The 20,018-nt window shown below is 45.4% G+C and overlaps 1 protein-coding gene across 1 annotated transcript in view; it reads left to right on the forward strand.

The window, feature by feature from the left end:
• Positions 1 to 17,670, forward strand: part of LOC139382352 (glutamate receptor ionotropic, kainate 4-like) — a 233,458-nt gene extending 215,788 nt beyond the window's left edge. The window contains exons 13-19 of the mRNA XM_071126326.1: positions 5,885 to 5,994; positions 6,954 to 7,127; positions 8,097 to 8,262; positions 9,018 to 9,243; positions 9,909 to 10,037; positions 12,998 to 13,116; positions 17,266 to 17,670. Of these exons, the coding sequence (XP_070982427.1) occupies positions 5,885 to 5,994; positions 6,954 to 7,127; positions 8,097 to 8,262; positions 9,018 to 9,243; positions 9,909 to 10,037; positions 12,998 to 13,116; positions 17,266 to 17,667 (1,326 nt within the window). The 3' untranslated portion in view covers positions 17,668 to 17,670. The remainder of the gene's footprint in view (positions 1 to 5,884; positions 5,995 to 6,953; positions 7,128 to 8,096; positions 8,263 to 9,017; positions 9,244 to 9,908; positions 10,038 to 12,997; positions 13,117 to 17,265) is intronic.
• The last annotated feature ends 2,348 nt before the right edge of the window (positions 17,671 to 20,018 follow it).

A 20,018-nucleotide genomic window follows, 5' to 3' on the forward strand; every position in this document is an offset into this window, starting at 1 on the left:
TAGCCCGCACTGGGCTATGCAGGCGAACCGGAGACACCGAGCGCAAGGCTGGTGCCATGTAAGCCGGCCCAAGGAGACGCACTGGGGACCAGCTGCGTAGAGCCGGCTTCATGGCATTAGGCTCGACGCTCAATCTAGCCCGGCCGACACGCGGAGCTGGAATATACCGCACCGGGCTATGCACCCGCACTGGAGACACCGTGCGCACCACTGCATAACACGGTGCCTGTCCGGTCTCTCTAGCCCCCCGGTAAGCACAGGGAGTCTGCTCAGGTCTCCTACCTGGCATAGCCATACTCCCTGTTAGCCCCCCCCCAAGAAATTTTTGGGGCTGCCTCTCAGGCTTCCATCCGCTACGTCGTGCTGCCTCCTCGTATCTGCGCCTCTCAGCTTTCGCCGCCTCCAGTTCTTCTTTGGGGCGGCGATATTCTCCTGGCTGAGCCCAGGGTCCTCTTCCTTCTAATTCGTCCTCCCATGTCCATACCTCCTCTTTGGGCTGCTCCTGTTGTTTCTTCTCCCGCTGCACCTTAGTGCGGCTACACTCCCCTGGTTTAGCCCAGGGTCCTCTCCCGTCGAGGATTTCCTCCCATGTCCAGAAATCCTTATTGCGCTTCTCCTCGCGCTGCTCCTGCCTGTTGACACGCTGCTTGGTCCGTTGGTGGTGGGTGATTCTGTAACGAGTTTCGTCTTCATACGAAGGAGAGTCGGACCAAAATGCAGCGTGTGGTTTACGATCCATGTTTATTAATAATACGAAACACGAATCTCCAATACAATACTACAAAACACAACGTAACGAAACCCTAACAGCCTATCTGGTGAAAAACACATAGACAGGAACAATCACCCACAAACACACAGTGAAACCCAGGCTACCTAAATATGGTTCCCAATCAGAGACAATGACGAACACCTGCCTCTGATTGAGAACCATATCAGGCCGAACATAGAACTGGACAAACTAGACATGTAACATAGAATGCCCAATCAGATCACACCCTGACCAACCAAAACATAGAAAATACAAAGTAAACTATGGTCAGGGCGTGACAGAATGGGCATGCAGGGCATGTGCCCCTGGAGGTAGATGTCCCGGGGCCCCAAATGCGTTAGTCTGGCCCTGCCTACTACTGTTTAATCTCTTTCTTTCCACAGTGCACCCCAACTGTGTGTGTGTGTGTGTGTGTGTGTGTGTGTGTGTGTGTGTGTGTGTGTGTGTGTGTGTGTGTGTGTGTGTGTGTCTTAATCTCTTTTTGCTTATCTTGATGAACTGGTTTTATAAAGTGTTTTGGGATTGTCCTCTTTTGATTACCCTTCAAGTCCTTCATGTCTCCATGTTGGAGTATACTCCGAGACAGACCACTCCACCAATCTGTACACTTGTTTCATCAAACACCCTTTCTCATAATCCCCTACTTCTATGTTCTGAGCACATCTTTCCACCAGTCCCTCCTTCCTAGTAGTAGTAGTAAAGACAGAAACAGACAGAGAGAACAAAAGAGAGAAATGGAGAGAGAGAGAAAGAGTATTGAGGGTTGCGTATGGAGATTAGAAACCTAATTAGACCCACAAGTTAATTAGAGGGTTGGTATAGAGGGGAGTGGTGTCACAAGCTGCCCTGTGGGAGTGTGGCACTGGGATCCTGATTGTGTGTGTCTGTCCCCCTCCAATCTCGCCCCAACCTCCATCTTCCCCGCCTGCCCTCTCCCTCTCAGCTTCCCCAGACATCCTGCGAGAGAGAGCACTGAGGGAATCTGGGACGGCAGGCCAATCAGCAGCCCCCCCCCCCCCCCCCCCCCCCCCCCCCCCCCCCCCTCGCCACATAAACAGAACACCTCCACCTCCGTAGTCACAGAGACCGCAATAACAGCGATGTGAGTGGCGGACCACAAATAGGCATGCATCTCTCAAGGGAGCTGGCGTTTGAAAAAAAAACGGGTTACTCTCCTTCACGCCGTGTGTTTCTGTAGTGCAGTCACACCTCCCTCCCAGGTTGAATGCGTGGGGAATGACAATAAGGGGAGGGAGGAAGATATGTTGGTGAAATCCTTGAACGTGACCTCACTCACTAAAGGCAAAGACAGTACAGTATGAAGATAGGAAGAAACTGCTTCTCCAATAGAAATCCCCGATCACACTTGTAGGCAATGTCATGTGGACATTGTCATGTGGACATTGGCTAGCTAAGCTCACGTGCAGAAACACGTCATCGGTTCTAACAGTCGTCCCGTTTCGAACTGCACTTGTGCTGGCCGTCAAATCAAAAGGCATTCCATTGATATAAAGTTGTTTTTGACAAAAATGAAAACATGTCAGTTTGTCACTTTCACGAGGTTGGAATAATAACAAGTTCAACTACTTAAGACATTGGCTCGAATCTTAGGTTGTGCCATTAGATTTTGAGAAATGTAACAACTAAGGATGAAGTTTTCACTTCTCTCATTGGCTTCTCAAACCCCAGCCTGGTCTGCTTCCTAAGCGTTCCCGGAAGTCTCGCGATGTTGCGCCTCTGGGTTTAGAAACTCGGTGCTAAAGGTCTTATATCCCGCCACTTAGCACAAAGTGGAGCCCACGGGGAGAGGGGTTTGTATAACGCTTCATTTCTGATTGTTTTGGATTGGCTTGTAAAACCAACACGGGCAATGAGGCAGTTGTCACAACCGGCGCCTCCCCCGGTTCTCCATTTGATGGGATGATGATGATAATTACACTCTATAAAGGCTCATGTCCAATAAAGACCTTCCTGTCCAGTCAGAGTGCCATGCATGCGTGGATACAGCCATGAATACAGTCAGAGACCTGTTGTACAGTGCAGAGCCCGTAGTCAAGTGGTAACAGTCCTGGGAGAAAAGAATTTAGCCATTACATATGATAATCATAAATTATTAAATTAAATGAATAAATCATAGGCGCATACTTGCATATAACAAGTAATAAACCAGTATACGTGCAGGCTTCAAGTAAAGTTTTACCAAAAAAATACCCGTTGTGCTCGTAGCTGCCTTCACCGGTCGTGATGCCCACCTTGCCTACAGATCAGTGAGGATGACTGGCACCTCAGAGAGCTTCCTGACAGCATGAGCGGGCTCTCTCTCCTATTTGAGAAGAAATAAAACCTACCTACCTCCCTCCCTCCCTCCATCACCCAGTACACACACACACACACACACACAGAATAACATGTTAACAACTTAACCCTTTAACTGGCACACCAAGAAAAGAATATCAGGAAAAGTATTGTTCTGCAAAAGATGTGCATTTAGCCTCAATAGAGGCCATAAATTGCTAATTTTTGTTTGCATGACATAAACTTCGATAAATAATGCATAGCAAACATTAGAGTAAATTCAATTTGTCTTAAAATTTGCATAGACTTTTTACATCATAAAAAGATTATACATTAATTGACTTTATGTACATATTTGTGTCAAAATATGAATATTCAAATTCATGTAAATTCACGCATTTACAGTTTATATGTTTAGAATACCAGTAAAATTACATGTACTGAATGATATTGTGAAACATATTGAAGATAACAGGCAGAGAGTAAATAATGATATAGGTATGAAAGGATTTCTGTATTTGCACAGACGAAGTCTCATAATATTTGTCTATAGTCCAACTCAACTGCCTGGTAGAGCATAAAATTGGAAAACAACAATATCTAAGTATCATTCTTAAATGGTGTTTTAGAGGTCAGCAACGTTTTACAACCTTGTAATTTCCCATTGTGCACATAATTAACACAAAAAAATTGTAGTAAATGACGTTCGATTTTGCGCACATTCACTTCCTGGTTTTCAGCCATATTTGAATGGGTGTTTCAGTCCGATAATGAAAACCACATGATCCTTTAACTAAAAGAATATGCCAAACAAAATGAATACGTTTAATTGAATTTAGAAATGGTTGTCAACATTAGCTCAATTGCCCGGTTGAGCTGTTTGTTAAAGGGTTTTAGCACTGCTTTGCTGAGATATCTGGAGGGCCACAGAGAATGAGCTACTGTCACATACAGGACGAGAGGAGAAAATGCTCAGTGGCTTTACACAAGTAAATAGAATGGTTGGCCGAGCCATACTTGATAGGAATGCCAAGAGAATACAAACACACTACTATATCACTTCTAAGGTGTAACATCATAAAACTATAGTTTGGTCACACAGACCTTCGCTTTGTCAGTCCCTTTGACTCTGGTCTTTCATTTTTGATTCTCCTAGGCAACTGTTTCCATTATTTCAGGTGTGGCTATGTTTTTGTTCTTATGTACCAACGTTACTACTTGAAAGTTGAGCTCACTTCATAGTGTTATTGTATATCACACAGCCCAATGCCCTCTCTACCTCCTTAAACATTCATATCACAGTAGAGATTAGTGAACAGCATGTCCCACCTCGCTTTATCTTCCTCTCTCTCTCTACCTCTTCCTCTCCCTCTCCCTCCCTCTCTCTCTCTCTCTCTCTCTCTCTCTCTCCTCTCTCTCTCTCTCTCTCTCTCTGATCTTTTCACTACACCATCTGCTGGTGTTGTGCTGCTTCCTCAACAGCTCTGCTCTTTCGTAATGGCCTCTTAGTGGCAACTAAACAGGGAATTAAATGGAGTAGCGCTGTAAACAAAACGCTCACTTCACTTGGCACCAGATTGGATCGCGTCAGCACAACCCTCACCTAGTTACTTTTTGCCGTGTGGTTTCTTATTCTGCAGGAGTTGTCACTGCATTGCGCTGTTATAGGCATGCCGTTTTACTGTACGTCCTGCCTTTGTAACGGAGGTGGTTTACAATGCCTCGGCGTTAACTCAGTGGGCTAAGACAGTCTTGTCTTAGGAGACCCGGGTTTGAACCTGGCGGTCACATCCTCGAAGAAGATTCACACACACTACCCTTTCTCGTTTCAAGACTCTCTCTGACACTATAATGGCCTCTGACCAGTTTGAGTACCATTACAGAGTCCCTTATCAGAGAATACATTGATGCTGGCACCATAAATGGATAATTTTCAGAAGGCAGGCCACCATCAGCTGGTAGCATTAGGCTCTTCAGACAGTCCTAATTCTCCCTACTCTAATTAGAAATCTCCAGCTCCACTCCTATGTTGCTCAATTACACTAATATGGGAGTGATTACAGACACATTAATGAATATCCGGCCTCATCCAGGCCTAATTACGCATTAATTCATCATTTAGAATGGTTTATGACCTTTAAATCCTATCCGCTCGCCGCACACAAAATATATTTTTTAGGGGGGGGGGGGGGGGCATTTGTATTGGATGTATGTTGTATGGCTTATTTTTAAGGGGATTGTCGTTTTGGTGAATTGATGATGCATGTTGCATATCAAATGTGGCCTCACTGTGTTAAGAATATGTCATAAGAATAGGCCTACTCTTACAATAAGCTGTTTGATCACTTCAAGTTAATGCCTACATAGCTGTGCTGTTGCCCCTAAAAACACCAGGTCCTTCCTTACAGTTCTTGTCTTTGATGGACTGGACTGCTTTGAGTTTCTCCATCTCCATTGAAGATAATGTAATTGCCCCTAGCTACTGCGCTGGCCTTCTGCGGTCAATTTCAACCATGCATTTTCCCACAGCCTTATTTCAGACGTAATTGGTTTCATTTTGTGGACAATGGCCATCGGTGCTAGATAATTAAGCAGTATGAATTAGCTCTATACAAAACTCAGGCTGATAAATCTCCCAGTAGTAAATCTAGACCTGAGGCATATAGCTCCATGTCTCGGAGTCTCAGTCCGAGAAAACACAGGAACCCTTGGTCATACAGATGTATTGGTTTAGGGTGTATCTGTGTATATGTAATGCAGCTAACCACCTCTCTCTCTCTTTCTCTCTCTCTCTCCGTGTGTGTGGGTGTGTTGTAGGGGCGCAGACCTGGCTACTTCTCCTTCCTAGACCCTTTCTCCCCTGGGGTGTGGCTCTTCATGCTGCTAGCCTACCTGGCAGTCAGCTGTGTGCTCTTTCTGGTTGCCAGGTGCGTCCTCCAACTCCTCTCAGCTCCACATTGACATCTGCTGGTGCTTTGGAGGAACTGACGTGTCATATACAGTACAACTCTGCACCATGTGTTCCGTCCCAATCGTCTCTCCTTTCTCCCGAGTTGTGCACTTGTTCCTTTCTCCCGAGTTGTGCACTTGTTCATGGATTTGAAAGGAAAGGACTGGTATAGGGGAATTCCCTATAGCCCATGGAGTAGTGAACGAGTGCACACTTCAGGAGGAAGGAGAGATTATTTGGGTAGCAGGCAACAACCCCTTGATGTCATAATGTATGTATGTATTTATTGTGTAAATAAGTCATTTCATTTCTGTGAAAAAAGAGTGTGGGGGGGACACCTTTCTCAAGTTGATGGAAGTGGAACCATCTTGATTACATGTTGATGTCATGTGACTGTACCTGAAAGACATTTGGTACATTTAAAAAGCAACAATACAAGAAAACAACCTCCCACTGAAAAGTGACAGCGACACAACAGCTGTAATGAGACACTCTGAGAGGAGGGGTTGCCAAAGGTCAATTATTCTTTACTCGTTTGTATGTTGAAGGAAGCTAAATACAGTGTCACCCTTGTACCGCTCTGCATTGTGTTTTCCCCTTGAAGATTTGCCTGTGGTCGAAGCATGCATTAAATTAATGACAGGTTTTTAGAACTTGGATCATCCTACAAACACGGTAATATACCGGAAGCTGACATGGCAGCTCAATGCTGCATATTTAGTAGCTTACAAGGCTGCTTTCACTCACAGCAGACAGCAGCAGGTGTATGGGAGTGTATACCAGCTGACCCAGGGGGACTGAAAACCACGTTACACCACCTCATGGGATTCAAGATTACTTTGTGCTTCGCTGACTGTTTCAGTTGTTGTTTCCCCCCCTCTAATTTCTCTCACTGTGTGCCTGCGTTCATGTCTGTGTGTCTGCGTGTCTGTTTAGACTCACCCCCTACGAGTGGTACAATCCCCACCCCTGCTTGAAGGGGCGCTGTAACCTCCTCATCAACCAATACTCGCTGGGCAACAGTTTCTGGTTCCCCGTGGGGGGGTTCATGCAGCAGGGGTCCACCATCGCCCCCCGCGCCCTCTCCACGCGCTGCGTCAGTGGAGTATGGTGAGTACAATAAAAAATGATTCTCACTTTCTCCTTCCCAGCACAGTTCCAGCAACTATGGTGGATGTATAACCAAGGTACCGCTCGGTTTGGCGCAGTAGTGTGGAAAAGGGTAATAGTGTACTCACTCAGTCACACTTAGACACTTGTATGCATACTGCATATGTATCCGTCCCGAAGCTTCCACACTATCTTGCAGACCTGAACCGTACTTGTAGCCCGTGGCCTTGACCTCTCTACTGCGGTTTCAGGTATATCAAAGTAACATTTTGATCATGTCATTTGTGTGCCGCTGCTCCAATTAGCCTGCCATCTTGGCCCTGAGTATTTCCTATTCAGGTCACGTGGTCATGGAAAACGCAGCGTCTGATACTATACCTGATACCGTGCCGCCGAGGTAGTCTGTGTGTGAGTCTATACCTGGTAAGCTATAAAAACAAAGAGTAGCACACTGTATATGTATAACCTCACATTCATTTATTTGGTAAGAAAACACCAACGTTTCAGCGTCACTGTGCCATCTTCAGGGTGACAGAAGGCACAGTATACCTGGTAGACACTGAGGTAGTCTGTGTGAGTCTATACCTGATTCTCTACCTCTGAGGTTGTTTGTGTGAGTCTATAGCTGATACTCTACCTCTGAGGTAGTCTGTGTGAGTCTATAGCTGATACTGTACCTCTGAGGTAGTCTGTGTGAGTCTATAGCTGATACTGTACCTCTGAGGTAGTCTGTGTGAGTCTATACCTGATACTGTACCTCTGAGGTAGTCTGTGTGAGTCTACCTGATACTGTACCTCTGAGGTTGTCTGTGTGAGTCTCTAGCTGATACTCTACCTCTGAGGTAGTCTGTGTGAGTCTATAGCTGATACTGTACCTCTGAGGTAGTCTGTGTGAGTCTATAGCGGATACTGTACCTCTGAGGTGGTCCCAGTCGGTACGTCTGACTGCTGCTCCCGCTGTCCCTCCAGGTGGGCGTTCACCCTGATCATCATCTCGTCCTACACGGCCAACCTGGCTGCCTTCCTCACTGTCCAGAGGATGGAGGTGCCCATCGAGTCAGTGGATGACCTGGCTGACCAGACGGCCATCGAGTACGGCACCATGCACGGGGGCTCCACCATGACCTTCTTCCAGGTGAAGGGCACACACACATGGACACGCACACACGGCCCCCTCCACCATAATAGATGACCTGTCACTGATCTTATCTTAGACCCTGTCACCTCACTGTCTGTCCCCCTCTCCGTCTCCACTGACCATGACTTATCTGTTTCCTGTCTGATTGTCAATATCCTCTTCCCCCTGAAGGAAAGCTCAGTGCTGCACCTGGAGAGATAGGCAGTGTGGGTCAGCCACTGACTTTCCCTGTCTGTCTATGTAGTTGGCCACAAAGCAGGGTTTCACCTGTCAAAGAGAAAGAGAGAGGGGGAGAGAACGACAGAGAGAGACGGAGAAAGACAGAGAGAGGGACCAAGAGAGAAAGACAGAGACAAAGACAGAAAGAGAGAGGGAGAATCAGAGAGAGAGGGAGCTCCTCTCTCTCCTTTAGATTCCTATGAGATTCCAGAGCTCAAAGCATGCCCTCAGCCCTCAGATCAGACCATATTGGGCTCCCGAGTGGCACAGCAGTCTAAGGTACTGCATGTCAGTGCAAGAGGTGTCACTATAGTACCTGGTTTGAATCCAGGCTGTATCACATCCGGCTGTGATTGGCAGTCCCATAACAGCGGAGCACAATTGGCCCAGCATCATCCGGACTTGGCCGGAGTAGGCCGTCATTGTAAATAAGTGACTATTTAGCCGACTTGCTTAGTTAAATAAAGGTTCAATAAAAAATGTAACAATTGAAATCTGACCGTGCTTCTATGACATGTCCCCCTATATCATAGAACTCGCGCTACCAGACGTACCAGCGCATGTGGAATTTCATGCACTCCAAGCAGCCCAGTGTGTTTGTGAAGAGCACGGAGGAGGGCATCGCCCGCGTGGTCAACTCCAACTATGCCTACCTGCTAGAGAGCACCATGAACGAGTACTACCGGCAGCGCAACTGTAACCTCACCCAGATAGGAGGTTTGCTGGACACCAAGGGCTATGGCATCGGCATGCCAGTGGGTAAGTGGTATGAAGGGGATGGAGGAGAAGGAGGGGTGGGTGGGCAGGAGGAGAGAGTATCAATTGTAACCTCACCCGGATAGGCCTGTTGGATACATCGGCATTGCAGTGGGTAAGAGAAGAGACATCATTTACACAACGCTAACTGTAGCGGGCATCTTTTTGCCAAATGTATGGGTTTTCTCTGTTCGCTGTCCTTAGTGCAGTGTTTATGAAAAGGAAATGCTGTCACTACCTCGGTTTCAAAGTCCATGAAAAGTGGAGCAAACTGGAATGAGTGAAATTATTTAAAGCCACTCTTGGTATGGACTGGAGTTTGCTTGAATAATCTATATTTCATTGTTCAAAGTCAAACCAACAAATGCGTTGGTCTTTGTCTTTGAAAAGTGTTACCCAAACCGTTCCCCAGAAACCCCTAGCCTAGAAACACTGCCTCAGAATACAGTGTCATAGGTCATAGGAAGGTTACAAATCATAGGTCATAGGAAGATTACGTTTATGTACTCACATATATAGACTAGCACTTCTTGTAAACTGCACTCATCATAATGCATAAAAACACATGCTACAGGAAACTTTCCAGGAATTTAACTATATGTTCACTCATTGACGAGATGGTCTTTGCAGGGCTGTGACCCTCTGTGCATTCGGCTGTTCCTCCTCAGGGTCAGTGTACCGGGATGAGTTTGACCTTGCCATCCTCAAGCTGCAAGAAGACAACCGTCTAGAGATCCTGAAGAGGAAATGGTGGGATGGTGGCAAGTGTCCAAAGGAGGAGGATCACCGTGCCAAAGGTGCCTTCACCCCTCCATCTTTCATTCTCTCTCTAGCCATCCATCCTTCCACCTTGTCCTCCCCCTTTCATCTTACTCACCCTATTTAGACTGGTTAAGTGTCAGGGTCACTGTGATGCTGACTGTGGTGTGTGGGCGTGTGTGCGTGCGTGCTTAAATCCCAGCCCCTCGTGGCACGCTTGGACAGACTCGGGTGTAGGTGCAAGGTGGTGGTGCTGATATTTGGCAGTCACGTACACAGGATTGCAGTGCGTGGCCTCCAGATTGTGGGCCTGACAAAAACTAGGGCACAGCAATTGGCTAGGTACTGCTTTGTTTCAGCTGTCGTGGGCAGCCTCACTGTCTGGAGGAGGTGCTTTCTGTACCCTTGAGTGCCATGCATACAGGGACCTTTGAAATGTTTGGATCCATTTTTTGTAAATTTGATTGATGGATTCAAATAAAGTGTGTATGTGTGTGTGGGGGCGTGGGCATGGGCATGTGTGTGTATATACAGTGCATTCGGGAAAGTATTCAAGAGCCCTTGACTTTTTCCACAGTTTGTTATGTTACAGCCTTATTCTTAAATAGATTAAATCGTTTTTTTCCCCGCTCAATCTACACACAAAAATGAAATATCACATTTACATACAATACCAGTCAAAATTTTGGACACACCTACCCATTTAAGGATTTTTCTTTGTTTTTACTTTTTTCTAAATTTCAGAATAATAGTGAAGACATCAAAACTATGAAATAACAAATATGTAATCATGTAGTAACCAAAAAAGTGTTAAACAAATCAAAATATATTTTAGATTTTTGATTCCTCAAAGTAGCCACCCTTTGCCTTGATGACAGCTTTGTACACTCTTGGCATTCTCTCAACCAGCTTCACCTGGAGTGCTTTTCCAACAGTCTCGAAGGAGTTCCCACATATGCTGAGCACTTGTTGGCTGCTTTTCCTTCACTCTGCAGTCCAACTCATCCCAAACCATCTCAATTGGGTCGAGGTCAGGTGATTGTAGAGGCCAGGTCATCTGCTGCAGCACTACATCACTCTCCTTCTTGGTCAAATAGGCCATACACAGCCTGGAGGTGTGTTGGGTTATTGTTCTGTTGAAAAACAAATTATAGTCTTTCAAAGCGCAAACCAGATTGGATGGCGTATCACTGCAGAATGCTGTGGTAGCCATGCTGGTTAAGTGAATTCAAATAAATCACCCCCACACCATCACTCCTCCTCCATGCTTCATGGTGGGAACCACACGTGTGGAGATCATTCGTTCATCTACTCTGCGTCTCACAAAGACATGGAGGTTGGAACCAAAAATCTTAAAATTGGACTCATCTGACCAAAGGACAGATTTCCACCGGTCTAATGTCCATTGCTCATGTTTATTGGCATAAGCAAGTCTCTTCTTATTATTGGTGTCCTTCAGTAGTTGTTTCTTTGCAGCAATTCAACCATGAAGGCTTGATTCACGCAGTCTCCTCTGAACAGTTGATGTTGAGATGTTACTGTTGCTTGAACTCTGAAGCATTCATTTAGGCTGCCATTTCTGAGGCTGGTAACTCTAATGAACGTATCCTCTGCAGCAGAGGTAACTCTGGGTCTTCCTTTCCTGTGGCGGTCCTCATGAGAGCCAGTTTCAACATAGTGCTTGATGGTTTTTGCAACTACACTTGAAGAAACTTTCAAAATTCTTGAAATGACTGACCTTCAAGTCTTAAAGTAATGATGGACTGTCATTTCTCTTTGCTTATTTGAGCTGTTCTTGCCATAATATGGACTTGGTATTTTACCAAATAGATTTACCATCTTTTGCATACCACCCCTAACTTGTAACAACACAACTGATTGGCTCAAACACATTAAGAAGAAATAAATACCACAAATTAACTTTTAACAAGGCACAGCTGTTAATTGAAATACCTTCCAGGTGTCTACCTCATGAAGCTGGTTGAGAGAATGCCAAGAGTGTGCAAAGCTGTCATCAAGGCAAAGGGTGGCTACTTTGAATAATTTGATTTGTTTAACACTTTTGCATTTCTGCATGATTCCATGTGTTGTTTCATAGTTTTGATGTCTTCACTATTATTTTACAGAAAATAGTAAAATAAAGAAAAACCCTTGAATGAGTAGGTGCTTCCAAACTTTTGTCTGATACTGTAAGTATGCAGGCCCTTTACTCAGTACTTTGTTGAAGCTCCTTTGGCAGCGATTACAGTCTCGAGACTTCTTAGGTATGACGGTCCAAGCTTGGCAAACCTGTATTTGGGGAGTTTCTCCAATTCTCTGCAGATTCTCTCAAGCTCTGTCAGGTTTGATGGGTAGCGTTGCTGCACATCTGGGCCTGATTGGTGGAGTGCTGCAGAGATGGCTGTCCTTCTGGAAGGTTCTTCCATCTCCACAGAGGAACTGTGATACTCTGTCAGAGTGACCATTGGGTTCTTGGTTACCTCCCTGACCAAGCCCATTCTCCCCCGATTGCTCAGTTTGTCCGGGCAGCCAGCTCTAGGAAGAGTCTTGGTGGTTCCAAACTTCTTCCATTTAAGAATGATGAAGGCCACTGTGTTGTTAGAGACCTTCAATGCTGCAGACATGTTTTGGTGCCTCGACACAATCCTGTCTCGGAGCTCTACGGACAATTCCTTTGACCTCATGACTTGGTTTTTGCTCTGGCATGCACTGTCAATTGTGGGAACTTATATAGACAGGTGTAATGCCTTTCCAAATAATGTCCAATCAATTAAATTTACCACAGGTGGACTCCAAGTTGTAGAAACATTTCAAGGATGATCAATGGAAACAGAATGCACCAGAGCTCAGTTTCGGGTCTCATAGCAAAGGGACTGAATACTTATCTAAATAAGGTATTTCTGTTTTTTATTTTTTTTAATCTCTTTCCCTCTCTCTTTCTTTCTTTCTTTCTCTCTGTCTCTCGCCCTCGCTCTCTCCCTCTCTCCCTCCCTCCCAGGACTAGGCATGGAAAACATAGGCGGTATCTTCGTGGTGCTGGTGTGCGGTCTCCTGGTGGCCATCTTCATGGCGGTGCTGGAGTTTATGTGGTTTCTGCGGCAGACGCCCGGAACAGAGGTGAGAGAGGGCTATTTTACCTGCATCTGCTTTGTCTCCCTCTCCCCGCCCTGATGCGCTCTTCTCCCAGACCCAGCTCAACTCCAGAAGTAGCAAGCCCCACGAGCCCCACTATGCTGCCTCACACAGGTTGAAGCACATAGCTTCCTATCCCTGCCAGCCCCTTGCCAAGTGTGCGCCATTCCTTTCATTTGCCTCTGAGACCTCTGCCAAAGATAATACCTCACATACACTATCTATCTGCATGCCTTTATGTAGTAGACCTCAGCTGTCTCCACTGGTAGTGAATGTGACTGTAAATGCTGTGCTTTTATTCTTGAACAACCTCAAATCAGCCCGCTTTGAATTCATTTTTGAACGAGACGTTGTTTCATGGTTTGGAAATGATTTAATTTCAGTTTCTGCTGTATTTTTCTGTGATGTTTTTCTTTACGAAATATGACTGTTTTCAATTGTTCCCGATACAACACTGTGATATAAAAAAGATATATCTAAATAAACCAGCCTGTGTACAGAAAAGCCCATGCCACCTGACTTATTTTTTGGGGGGACTAGGAAACAATAAAATTAGTGTGTGTGCGCACAAGCTATCTATCTATCTAAGTGCGTATCTGGAATGGCTTGTTTGATTTTTGTCAGTTATAATGGCATGGCTCATGGCCCACGCAATGCCTCTGTAAGCTTGTTCCCTTCTATTACATTGCACAAAGGGAGATGCCATGGCCAAAACAGTTAGAAATATGTACTGTGTGACTACAGCTAACTGTGATGTGTGGATTATCATGCCTGTTCTCCTCGCCCTGTCTTCGTCTAGTCCACACTGACACTGTGTGATATCATTGGGAGAGGAAGACAGAGAGGAGACGGGCAAACCAGCACAGACATTTAACGCAATAAGGGAAATGCAGGGCAGGGATTTGTCTTATGTTACGAGGATGAGAATGGCAAAATGCATAATGTAACCAGTATTTCACAATAATTTCATATAATATATAAGAATGCGAAAGGAAAACACTACATTACCAAAAGTATGTGGACACCTGCTCGTCGAACATCTCTCTCCAAAATCGTGGGCATTAATATGGAGTTGGTCCCCACTTTGCTGCTATAACAGCCTCCACTCTTTTGGGAAGGCTTTCCACTAGATGTTGGAACATTGCTGCAGGGACTTTCTTTCATTCAGCCACGAGCATTAGTGAGGTTGGGCACTGATGTTGGGTGATTAGGCCCGCAGTCGGCGTTCCAATTCATCCCAAAGGTGTTCGATGGGGTTGAGGTCAGGGCTCTGTGCAGGCCAGTCAAGTTCTTCCACTCCAATCTCAACAAATGATTTCTTTACGGATCTCGCTTTGTGTTCGGTGGCATTGTCATGCTGAAACAGGAAAGGGCCTTCCCCAAACTGTTCCCAAAAATTTGGCAGCACAGAATCTTCTAGAATTTCATTGTATGCTGTAGCGTTAAGATTTCCCTTCATGGAACTAAGGGGCATAGCCCAACGTATGAAAAGCAGGCCCAGACTATTATTCCTCCTCCACCAAACTTTACAGTCGGCATTATGCATTGGGTCAGGTAGCGTTCTCCTGGCATCCGCCAAACCTGGATTTGTCCGTCGGACTGCCAGATGGTGAAGAGTAATTCATGACTTGGCTTTACACTACTCCAGCCGACACTTGGCATTGCACATGGTGATCTTAGTCTTGCGTGCGGCTGCTCGGCCATGGAAACCTATTTCATGAAGCTCTAGACGAACAGTTATTGTGCTGTCTGTGCTTCCAGAGGCAATCTGGAACTCGGTAGTGAGTGTTGCACCAAGGACAGACGATTCTTACGCACTACATGCTTCAGCACTCGGCGGTCCCGTTCTGTGAGCTTGTGTGGCCTACCACTTCGCAGCTGCTCCTAGATGTTTCCACTTCACAATAACAGCACATACAGTTGACAGGGGTAGCTCTAGCAGGGCATACATTTGACGTACTGACTTGGAAAGGTGGCATCCTATGACAGTGCCACGTTAAAAGTCACTGAGCGCTTCAGTAAGGCCATTCTACTGCCAATGTTTGTCTATGGAGATTACATGTCTGTGGCTGAAATTGCCAAATCCACTAATTTGAATGTGTGTCCACATACTTTTGAATATACAGTGGCTTGCGAAAGTATTCACCCCGTTGCCATTTTTCTTATTTTGTTGCCTTACAACCTGGAATTAAATTTGATTTTGGGGGGGTTTCTATCATTTGAAATACACAACATGCCTACCACTCTGAAGATGCAAAATAATTTTGATTGTGAAACAAACAACAAATAAGACAAAAAAAACAGAATTTGAGAGTGCATAACTATTCACCCCCCAAAAGTCAATACTTTGTAGAGCCACATTTTGCAGCAATTACAGCTGCAAGTTTCTTGGGGTATGTCTCTATAAGCTTGGAACATCTAGCCATTGGGATTTCTGCCGATTCTTCAAGGCAAATCTGCTCCTTCAAGTTGGATGGGTTCCACTGGTGTACAGCAATATTTAAGTCATACCACAGATACTCAATTGGATTGAGGTCTGGGCTTTGAATGGGCAATTCCAAGACATTTAAATGTTTCCCCTTAAACCACTCAAGTGTTGCTTTAGCAGTATGCTTAGGGTCATTGTCCTGCTGGAAGGTGATCCTCCATCTCAGTCTCAAATCTCTGGAAGACTGAAACAGGTTTCCCTCAAGAATTTCCTTGTATTTAATGCCATCCATCATTCCTTCAATTCTGACCGGTTTCTAAGTCGCTGCTAATGAAAAAACATCCCCACAGCATGATGCTGCCACCACCATGCTTAACTGTGGGGATAGTGTTCTCGGGGTGATGAGAGTTCTCGGGGTGATGAGAGTTCTCGGGGTGATGAGAGTTGTTGGGTTTGCGTCAGAAATAGCAATTTCCTTGATGGCCAAAAAGCTACATTTTTGTCTCATCTAACCAGAGTACCTTCTTCCATATGTTTGGGGAGTCTCCCACATGCCTTTTGGCGAACACCAAACGTGTTCGCCAAAAGCAATGGCTTTTCTCCTGCCACTCTTCCGTAAAGCCCAGCTCTGTGTAGTGTACGGCTTAAAGTGGTCCTGTGGACAGATACTCCAATCTCCCCTGTGAAGCTTTGCAGCTACTTCAGAATTGTCTTTGGTCTCTTTGTTGCCTCTCTGATTAACGCCCTCCTTACCTGGTCCGTGAGTTTTGGTGGGCGGCCCTCTTGGCAGGTTTGTTGTTGAGCCATATTCTTTCAATTTTTTAATAATGGATTTAATGGTGCTCCGTGGGATGTTCAAAGTTTCTGATCTTTTTTTATAACCCAACCCTGATCTTTGTCCCTGACCTGTTTGGAGAACTTTATATTCATGGTGCCGCTTGCTTGGTGGTGCCCCTTGCTTTGTGGTGTTGCAGACTCTGGGGCCTTTCAGAACAGGTTTATATTTTCTGAGATCATGTGACAGATCATGTGACAGATTACACACAGGTGGACTTCATTTAGCTAATTGTGTGACTTCCGAGGGTAATTGGTTGCACCAGATGTTATTTAGGGGCTTCATAGCAAAAGGGGCTGAATACATATGCACCCACCACTTTTCTGTTTTTTTATATTTTTTATTTCACTTCACCAATTTGGACTATTTTGTGTATGTCCATTACATGAAATCCAAATAAAAATCCATTTAAATTACAGGTTGTAATGCATCAAAATAGGAAAAACGCTAAGGGGGATGAATAATTTGGCAATGTCAGTATTTAACCATCAAGTACCATATAGAATGTTGTACAGTTGTCTATTTTTCCTTGAAACCCCTAGGTTGTTGTGATATTTTCCCAACAAACTTAATCTTAAGTTCTTTTTATAAGATATTGTCAGACTTAAATGTCCAGTACATCCCACTCTATCCTATTTGTGCAGCTGTTGTCTGTCCTGCATGGTGTCTGTCAGTCGGAGGACCACTTTGGAAACAAGCGTTTTAATTCATGCTTTCAAGTGATATCGTCTGGGTCCACATTGTACATTTTGTTGTATTATGTCTATTACCCAAAATACTTTTTTTTTTGAATTCAGCCTGCCCGTCAGTCTCTGATCTTGCAGTGTGTCAGTGAGATCTCCCGGCCTCTCTCTCCCTGTGTGTGTTGCAGCTGTCGGTGTGTGAGGAGATGCTCCGGGAGCTCCAGGGGATCGTCCTGTGCCGGGACAGCCTACAGCTGAGGCGTCGGCGGGGGACGACCATGCTCCGTCCTCGCCCCCTACCCCTGGAGGAGCGCCGGGCGCGGGCTGCTGCTGTCAGCTTGAGCAATGGCAAGCTGTGTGGCGCTGCCGCCGGCCTGCCCCTCTCCGAGCCCTTCTCCCACAGACTGGCGCAGGAGGCAGCTCTGGTGGCGCGGGGCTGCAGCCACATCCGCATCTGCCCCGAGTGCCGGCGCTTCCAGGGGCTGCGCGGCGTGCGTCCCGGGGGCGGCCCCAGCCACGGAGCCTCGCCGACTCACAGCGAGGAGAGCATAGAGTGGGAGAAAGCAACCAACAGTAGCGAACCCGAATAACAAGGAAGCACCCCCTTGACCTAGACAACCCCTTTACCTACCTAGACCACCACACACCCACTGTACTACTGTACCCAGTAGGCACCCCTCCACAGGGGCAACAGGGAGCATCATGGGAAGGTCATGTGGTACTGTGACAGGAGCTGCTTTGGTCCTGGTGCGTTTGATGTTGGAGGACAGCGGCTGGGGCGATGGCTTTGGCTGTGGATATTTTGAGCGCGTCCCCCGTGGAAGGGATCTTTGAGCTCTGGAATGATGCCCTGGGCTTAGCGATGGAACTGCCATTGGACATATCCATAGAGACTACCAGAGGAATTCCGTGAGAGGGGACACAACCTCTCTGTATGGGCTGTCTGTCTCGAAGGCCCTATGCCCTGTCTAGGATGTGAAGGAAGGCATTTGTACTATGCAGTATTTTCTGTCACTCATTGTGCTAATTGTTGATCTGTTTTTAAATTATTTCTCCTTTTGTTGTGTTCTGGACATTGATCATATTGTTACCATTCTATTGTTCTCTGAGACGATACGATGTTTTCTTTTCCCGAGTGTGGACATTATTGCCTTTTCAGAGCTACAAACAGAGAACACATAGAAAAAGACTTCCAATGCAGCATCACTCTTTGAATACTTTTTTTTGCGTGTGAAAGTGCCAAAAAATGAAGCTGATCTTGAACGATGGGCATCACGGCCTTGAGACAACGACGACAAAGAGAACCGAAGATAAAAACAAAACACAATGACTTGTTTTATAATAGTGATTATATTCTATACAAAAATATGTTTTAGATGTATTTCTGAAAGACAGCAATGCATGTCAGCAAGTGTGATGCTGATGATTGGAGGGGAGAATGAGTTTCCCATTCAAACAATTTGCCCAGAGACACAAAGAACCCCAATGTAATCAGAAATAGTCATCATTCATTCCCTTTGCTCATGTGTGGGACCTGTCTCTTGATATTGCCCCCAGATCACGGGTCATTAACACTAGATACCACAACATACCACCATTTTGAGTTTCTTCCCATTGCCCACTGTGGTATACAGTCTCATATGAATCCCATATACTGTAAGTGATTGATATGGGTTCACTATTCCCAATTTGTCCTCTCTATTCCATCTGTTCAACACTCTCTCGTCTTCGTGCTGCGCTATTGCCTTGACATGACCCAGACACACTCTCTGCGGCGTGCACCATACACTCATGCACACGCGCAGGAATGCACACACTCACACATGCAGGCACAAAGGCATGCGCGCGCACACACACAGACACTTCATACACAGTACACACAGGCAATGCAGATAGTCACACTGCAGAGGTAGTCATACTGAGATGGTGGCATTGGGGAAGAATTCAACACATTCCACAACCAATTCAAACCGAATGCTCCCGTAAATGTTTTTACAGGAATTTCACTTTGATTTTTAAAGACTCCGCCCAAAATAAAACATTGTCTTACGCTTTCATATGTATGAGGGGTTTGAAGTCTTTCCTGGATCACCATCTGTTTTGTAAATTCTGCAATATGCATTGCAAAAGATTATATGGAGCCTAAATTAATGGGAATAATTGGGTATAGGCCTACGGATTTCCCATTGCTTACAAACTTCAATTTTGGGGTAAGCTGTCCCTCTAACCATCAACAGAGACCCTCATTGCAAGATCTGGGTCGTATTAATTAGACACCAAACTGAACAAAAAGGGGTGAAACGGGGAGGGCCTACTTGAACTTCTCCAATCAGAAACTTAAAATGGAAGTGTTTTCCATCACATGCCCTAATGAATACGACCCTAGTAATGAAATCAAGGCCCGATTTGATTTGTGGAGCAAAGCTGTTCTTTCTCCGTGTGTTCATTCAAGTTGATTTATTCAGTGTACCGTATCGCAAATTCATCGATGTAGCATATAATGTTACTCATTTCCTGGATGTTTTATAAGTTGCTGGTGGTGTCCTTGAGATTTGCTGTTTTGGCTGTGCTTTTCTACTAAATGGACTAAAATGAGTGGGCGACAGTGAACAACTGTGGCCTGTCTGTCAACATTAGGCTTTGATGGATCCGTCTCCTTGACAATGCCCAAGGGGTGTGCCACTCATATGTCAAGAGTGCCTGAAACCAGGCCATCTTGACAAAGTATTTGATTGGAGGCATCCAGGTATGTCAGGTTCATTTGTATTTGTCACATCCAATCTAAAATCTGGATAGACTCTTTCAGCATTTGAATTGAATCCACTAGTTAGTTGATATCATTCATCTCTAAAATTGCTTTTCAAGGCATCTATACAACGCGGCAGTCAAACATTCCCCATAGTATATGCGTTCTCCTGCCTTAGTGTAGGCGGCTGAAAAA

The sequence above is a fragment of the Oncorhynchus clarkii genome, chromosome 24 (assembly GCF_045791955.1).
Source record: "Oncorhynchus clarkii lewisi isolate Uvic-CL-2024 chromosome 24, UVic_Ocla_1.0, whole genome shotgun sequence".
Lineage (NCBI taxonomy): Eukaryota > Metazoa > Chordata > Actinopteri > Salmoniformes > Salmonidae > Oncorhynchus > Oncorhynchus clarkii.